Source organism: Drosophila takahashii, chromosome 3L (genome assembly GCF_030179915.1).
Source record: "Drosophila takahashii strain IR98-3 E-12201 chromosome 3L, DtakHiC1v2, whole genome shotgun sequence".
Taxonomy (NCBI): Eukaryota; Metazoa; Arthropoda; class Insecta; order Diptera; family Drosophilidae; genus Drosophila; species Drosophila takahashii.
The window spans coordinates 29013323-29020086 of record NC_091680.1 but is presented as its reverse complement, the minus strand read 5'-3'; the positions used below and the strand labels follow the sequence as shown (position 1 = coordinate 29020086).

General features: G+C 52.4%; 1 protein-coding gene across 1 annotated transcript; it reads right to left on the bottom strand.

Annotated features, from left to right (window-relative positions):
* Window positions 1-3510: 3510 nt before the first annotated feature.
* On the bottom strand, window positions 3511-6531 carry LOC138912951 (uncharacterized). The gene is made up of 3 exons (XM_070214991.1): window positions 4391-6531; window positions 4030-4197; window positions 3511-3961 (listed from the first exon to the last, which is right to left on the bottom strand). Exons 1-3 carry the CDS (start codon window positions 6529-6531, stop codon window positions 3511-3513), a joined length of 2760 nt encoding a protein of 919 aa, XP_070071092.1.
* Window positions 6532-6764: the final 233 nt, after the last annotated feature.

Here is a 6764-nt window from a genome sequence, read left to right as displayed (position 1 = left end):
AAGCTGCCAGCCGAATCCGGAACTTCCTCCGGCCTATCTCCGCCATCACACAGCGTCGGCCTCCTCTTCGTATGGCATTCTTGACGACCGGCTGTTCCAACAGGTCTGCTGGCCACTCGTCCTTGGTGTTGTCCCGCCAGGATCCGCCCTCTGTCCGGGATGCCATACGCACCAGCGCGGGTCGGACCACTGGCCCGCGTGCCTCCGGAGCAGAAATCTGTCGTTGGAGTTTGGGCCTCTGGTTGCCGGGTGTCGGCCATATCCATGGCCCCTTCTGTAGGACCTGTCCCTCTGCACTTCCACCAGTCTCTGGCGTCGGCGGCGCCCACTCGGCGAAGTCTCGGCGCACCCTAGGATCCCGTGGATTTGCCTTCGGCGGGTCCTGTGCTGGGGTCTCCGCATCCTGTGAGGGCTCCTCGTTGCCGATTGGCCATGTCCATGTGACGGTGTGCTGCCGCCACTGGACTCCGCCGGCCACAAACGCATTAAGAGCATGCGCAACGTGGGCCTGCGGGATTTCCGACCGGCAGTGTTGCCATTGCTCCTCTTTGCCTTCTGGTCTCGGCACCTCGTCCTCGGAGGGATCCTCCGGCTCCTCCTCCTGGACCTCTTGGCCATGCCGAGGCGTAGGCGGTCGGGCCGGAATCCACTTGGGTGGGTGTGGGGCTTCCACCTCCGGGTGGGTCATTGTGGGGTTGGGCTCAGGATTCTGGTCGACATCCTCCGGCCACTCTTGCGGGCGGGGGGTTGGTGGTAGCTCCGGCCAATCTTGGGGGTGTGGTCTCGGGGATTGGTGGGTGAACCACCCATCAGATTGGAGCGCGAGGCTCGGGGCTTAGGGTCCTTGGTCGTCTTCTCCTCCTCTTTCCTCTTTTCTTGTTTGAGGCCGTATGCCTCCTGTACATCGGCTTCATGGGCGGCCTGCTTCATCCGCTTCCACTCCTTATGCGCCGACTTGACGTCCCTTTCGACCGCTCTACGGTCTTCAAACGGGGCCCTCATCGTCCCCGCATCCGCTCGACCTCATCCCTTAACATTGTGACCCTTGCTTCGGCCATCTTCATCGAGTTGCTGCCGCTTCCCCTTGGCCTCTTCGCCGCACCCTTAAAAGTTCGGGTGTGTCCCGGCGGGATTGCATCGATCGCCGGATCTCTGGCCCTCCTTAGGCGCCACTCTTGCCTCTCCTTGACCGGGTTTTCGGCCCATTCCAAGTCACTCTCCTCCTCCGGCACCACGCCGCGGGGTTTGGGTGGGCCGTAAGATAGGCAGCGGCCTACCCTCCGACCGTCCTTGATCCGCGACTCTGAAGCGCGGCCTGCTTCCTCGCTGCTGCTCTGGTAACTCTGGTACTCATGTTGGCTTCTTGATTTGGTTTGCCCGTTCCCTCGCAGCTTCCTTTACCATGAAGCCTCAGTTTTGGGGATTCCCTTTTGGGCCGTACCGTTATGTCCCTATTGGTTCTCTTTGCGGCTCATGTCTTCTCTTTGGGGTCTCGCTTTCTCTTAACTTTGCGTGTCTAGCGCCGCCATTTTCCGATTCCTAGACCTTTCCTTTTGTCTTGGTCTCTTCAGTTGACTTGTGGCGGCCGCCACTGACGCGTGTTCCCTCTAGTTTTACGGTACCCCGTACCGTCTCTCCCCTTTCTTCGGTGACATGTGTTTCGTCGTTGTTATCCACCTGTTTCCCTTGTGATCGTTTCGTAGGTCTGGAGAATGTTTTATTTGATAGAGTTCCTTTCCCTTGGTTGTATGCTCCGTTGACTCCGGCCTTTGGCCTGACGCAGAAACGGTTGCCTCTGCCCCATTGGGATCTGTCAAGTCTTCATTTGCGAGACCGTTCTGTCTGTCCACCTCCCCTTTCCGTTGACTCCGGCTTGTCCTGACGATTAAACGGCTTTTTGTAATCCCGATCCTTGTTCGTCGTTGACTTAGGTGTGTGCTGGCGTGATCAGAGTCCTTGCTCGTATGTGTCGTGCTCCGTTGACTCCGGCTTTTGCCTGACGATTAAACGGATGCTGCTGTCTAATGCGGACTTGGACTCTGGTAGTTCTGCATTCGCTTGACGATTAAACGACCTTTCCTGTCTGTCCACCTCCCCTTTCCATTGACTCCCGCTTGTCCTGACGATTAAACGGCTTCTTGTAATCCCGATCCTGGTTCGTCGTTGACTTAGGTGTGTGCTGGCATGATCAGAGTCCTTGCTCGTGTGTGTCGTGCTCCGTTGACTCCGGCTTTTGCCTGACGATTAAACGGATGCTACTGTCTAATGCGGACTTGGTCTCTGGTGGTTCTGCATTCGCTTGACGATTAAACGATCTTTTCTGTCTGCCCACATCCACCTTCCGTTGACTCTAGCGTTGTCCTGGCGATTAAGCGGCTTCTTGTAATCCCGATCCTTCTGCTGCTTGAGACCCGCTCGTATCTCTGTCCTCGATCGCTTCACCTGCATATTCTTGGTGCTTTAGGTCGCTGATATACACGGTGCGTTCCTTCTTGTTTCTCTGGTGGCGAATTTTACAGATTACGGGGGATACAAAATCGACCACCTGATATGGACCAACATATCTCGGCGCTAGTTTGGCCGCGAAACCTTCTGCCGCTTTAGACAAATGGTGCTCCTTGGCCCAGACGATATCGCTGATCCGTGGATTCCACTGTCTCCTTCTGAGGTTGTAGTGTCTGGCTTGATCCTGCGCTGCCTTCTCTTAATTTCGTCGGACTACTTCGAAGATTTCTTTTAGTTTTTCGTTGTTCCCCTCTGGTGTCTCTGTCTGCCTCCCTGTGACCAGTGTTTCTCTGTCATACAACGCATTTGGCAGCCGCGGTTCTCTGTCCTGTGTTAGAAAAGAAGGCGAGTATCCTGTAGACTCGGATACGCTTGAGTTAACTGCCAACACTTTTCACCCCAGTTCCTTTGGTTTTGTCCAGCATACTGTGCGATCATGGTTTTTACGGTTCGGTTAGCGCGCTCGGTGGGATTTTCTTGAGGAGTGTATATTGCCGTGAATTGCTGTTTTATTCCCATGTCGTGAAGAAACTTTTTAAATGCCCGACTGGCAAACTGCACCCCGTTGTCCGTAATCACCACTTTCGCAACTCCGAACCTTGCGATTATAAGTTCTCTAAACGCGTTTTGTAGGGTTTCTGCTGTTGCGGTTCGTAGTGGCACCAATTCTGTCCACGTTGAGAAACGATCAATTAGTATCAACAACATTTGATTTCCGTGCTTCGATCTTGGCAGAGGACCCACAAAATCCGCGCACACCGTTGCCCATGGTTCTTCCGGGATTTGAGTCAGCATTTTCCTCGCCCCTTGTCTCTGATTAGGTTTATATTTTAGGCACTCTTCGCATTTCCGAACGTATGCTCTTGCGTCCCTTTGCATTCCTGGCCAGTAGTATCTGGCAGCTAGACGGGCAATCGTCCTCCGGCTTCCTACATGGCCGGCCACTGGGGAGTCGTGATTTTCTTGTAGGACCGTTTCCCTTAGATCTGTAGAGACGCATAGCTTTCAGGCCACCACATCTTCGTTGCCAGCTCTGTGTGGGATCTGCCGATAGAGCGTTTCGCCATCGAATACGTAGTCTGGGAATTTCTGCGGCTGAGCGTTTATTTTCTCACGCATGTCTCTGATCCAGTTGCATTCCGTATTTGGCACCAAATCTTTTGCTCTCCGGAGGGTTTCCGGCACCGGCTGTCTGGACAGTGCGTCGGCTACCACGTTCAATTGGCCCTTTCTGTACGCAATCTCAAAGTCGTATTGTTGCAACTCAAGGGCCCACCTGGCGATTCTTCCGGATGGGCTTTCAATGCTGATCAACCATTTCAGTGCCATGTGATCCGTTACCACCTTGAAGTGGTAGCCTTCCAGGTAGGGCCTTAGTTTTCGAATTGCCCAGACAATGGCCAACCACTCTTTTTCCGTTGTCGAATAGTTTTTCTCTGCTCCGTTTAACGTTCGACTGGAGTATGACAAATCGCCACTCCTAGGTATTGCCTTAGCTCGCGGACGATTGCAGGTGGTTCTAACTGTGCTATGGCAGCAACCTTCTCCGGGTCTGTGCCAATTCCTTGGCTTGTTACTCGATGTCCCAGGTACAGCAGCTCCTTTTTGAAGAATTGACACTTCTCGGGGTTTATTCTCAGGTTCGCCTCCTTCAGACGCCGAAACACGTCTCTAAGATTGTCCTTGTTCTCGCTGAGTGCGTCCGATGACGATTATGTCGTCCTGATAGGCAAACGCATGAGGAGACATCTCTGGCCCAATCACTTGGTCCAAGGCCCGTTGAAATGTTGCGGATGCCGAGTGTAATTCGAATGGCATCACTCTCCATTGGAAGAGCCCCCTTCGTGGCACCGTGAACGCCGTGAACTTTCTGCTTGCTTCCTACAGCGGAATCTGCCAGTATCCATCCTTTAAGTCCAGGCTGCTGATATAGCGTGCTTCTCGTAGTTGGTCCAGGATGTAGTTGATACGTGGCATTGGGTACGCGTCCTTCACCGATTTTGCGTTTATCTGTCGGAAGTCGACGCAGAATCTCCACTTGCCGGTTTTTTTCTTCACCATCACTATGGGAGAGCTATACGGGCTTTTCGAGTGCTCTATGAAACCCATTTCCAGAAGTTTGTCCACCTTTGCATTGATCTCCCCTTGAACTTTGGGGTTTTTAGGGTAGTATCTTTGTTTTATGGGTTTGTCGTCCTTCATGGTGATCTGGTGCTCGGCCACGTTCGAAGTTCCGCTCATGGCTCGGAATTCTGCCAGCTCTGCTTCTAGGAATTGCTCGATGTTTCCTTCCTCGCGGTTTTCTTGAACAACAGCCACCGACAATTTTTCCTCCAGCCATCCGTTGTGTCTGTTCCTGGCCGGTATGCGGACTTTGTGACCTGCGCACTTTATCTCAGCGCCAACTTGTGTGAGAAAATTCCATCCCAGCACCAATGCGTCTACTACCCCTGGTAATATCAGCAGGCTCAAGGTCAGTCGCTTGTTGCCGAATTCGACTTCTACCTCGAGCTGCGCGCCTACTTCGCTGTACCTTCCGTCTGCCAACCTAACTTGCCGTTTCGTCCGTGTAATCTTTCCCAGAGCAGCCAGATTGTCCGCCAGCTCTTCGCTGATGAAGCTAGCTGTTGCCCCGGTGTCGATTATGGCTTTGCACGAGTTCCCACCAATTGTCACCGCTGCGGACAACTGCTGCTCCTCTTCGATTAGCCTGCCAGTTAGATTGGAGAGGTAACAACGTGCGACCCCCGCTCGCCTCTCTGCGACTGGAATCGCTGGCCATTTCCCGCTCTCTGGCAACACCACCAACACCACCTTGCCGCATATCCAGCAAAATAGCAACCGCTGGTTTCGGCAACCTCTTCCCCGATGCCCGTGTCCACCACATTTGCGACACGCCTCCTGCGGGTTGGATATGTATTGGTGGGCTTGGTTGCTTCCTGCTGGCGTGCTTTGTGGTCTCTGGGTGGTGTTTGGTGGTCTCCATAAAGTGTTTGCCTGCTGCCTTTGATATTCGGTATTCGGCGTGTTTCGCGATGGTTCGGTTTGCCTGTCTTGCCTGCTGGTATCCTCGCATCTTCTACATGTCACCTGAGTCGGGAGTGTAGTTTTTGTCCTGCTGAACTTATTCTCTTGTGAGAATGCTTCCCGCTCTTTTTCCAGCTCTTCGTACTCGTCGGCCAGGATCATGAGGTCTTCCAGGTTGTCGACTTTGTATGTTCGGAGGGAAATTCTTATGTCTGGTGTGCTGTTTTCCCTTATGATCTCGAGTATTTTCTCCGGACTGTACCCGAGCGGTCTTACCATGGTCTGCATTTCCACCATGTAATCTTTGAACGGCTCCCTGAATCCCTGCTTCCGAGCTTTCACCTGGTCCTCTAGCTTGGCAAAATACCCTCTGGGTAGGAAGAATGTTTGGAAACTCTCCATAAATTCTACCCATGTTTTCCAATGCCGGTTGTTTGAGATGAACCATTTTAATGCTCTTCCTTGTAGTAGCTCAGGCATCGCTCGAGGTATTAAATTCAAATCCAACCCGTAGGTATTCGCGGACCATTCCACCTGCTCCAGGAATTCGAGTGTTTTCTCTGTGCCATCGAATCTGAAAGACCATTCTCTGACCTGCTTCGCGATTTTGGCATAATCTGGGTTGCTGGGTGTAGAGGTCGGTATCGGTTCTGTCTTTTGCGTTGCCTGGCCTGGCTCTCTCTTTTGCGTCTCCTTTTGCCTTTCCTGGCTTGGCTCTCTCTTTTGCGCCTCCTTCTGCATGTTTTTGACGCTCAAAATTTCCAATACATATTCACCCTCGGCGTTTGTTATCTTTATACTGGTGCCTGGTCTGTCGCCGTATTTTGCTTCAAGCTCGGCCCAGATATAGACTAGCTTGGGGTCGTTCTCAGTCTGTGAATAATATTCGGACAATGCCTTTCTGATGTCTTCCGATCTGCCTTCCAGACTAATGTTTAACCTCTGTGAGACATGGGCAAAGTCCTCTTTCTTCAGACGGTAAATCCAACTCTTCCCCATTCTGCTTTTTATTTGTTTTTACTGCCGGGACAATCACGTTTTGGGCGCCAGATGTAACGAACTGATTTTTTACGGTTTGCTCGCTACGAAGATCGTGCGGCTAGCTCAGTAGATTTGTGTGTTCGTCCCACCAAATTTATATAAACGTGACCGCCCGGTTAACAGTAAAACATTTCAGAATTCAGTTCAAGGAGGCGTTTATTTACGGCTCTGGTTTTACAATAATTATTGTG

Bases quoted from the DNA above. Each gene is read 5' to 3' on its own strand.
- LOC138912951 (XM_070214991.1), bottom strand. From the start codon at position 6,531: ATGGGGAAGAGTTGGATTTACCGTCTGAAGAAAGAGGACTTTGCCCAT. The intron at 4,198-4,390 runs GTAGGAAGCAAG...GGACGCACTCAG, and splicing joins GGATACTGGCAGATTCCGCT to CGAGAACAAGGACAATCTTA. The intron at 3,962-4,029 runs GTTAGAACCACC...GTCATACTCCAG, and splicing joins AAGGTTGCTGCCATAGCACA to TCGAACGTTAAACGGAGCAG.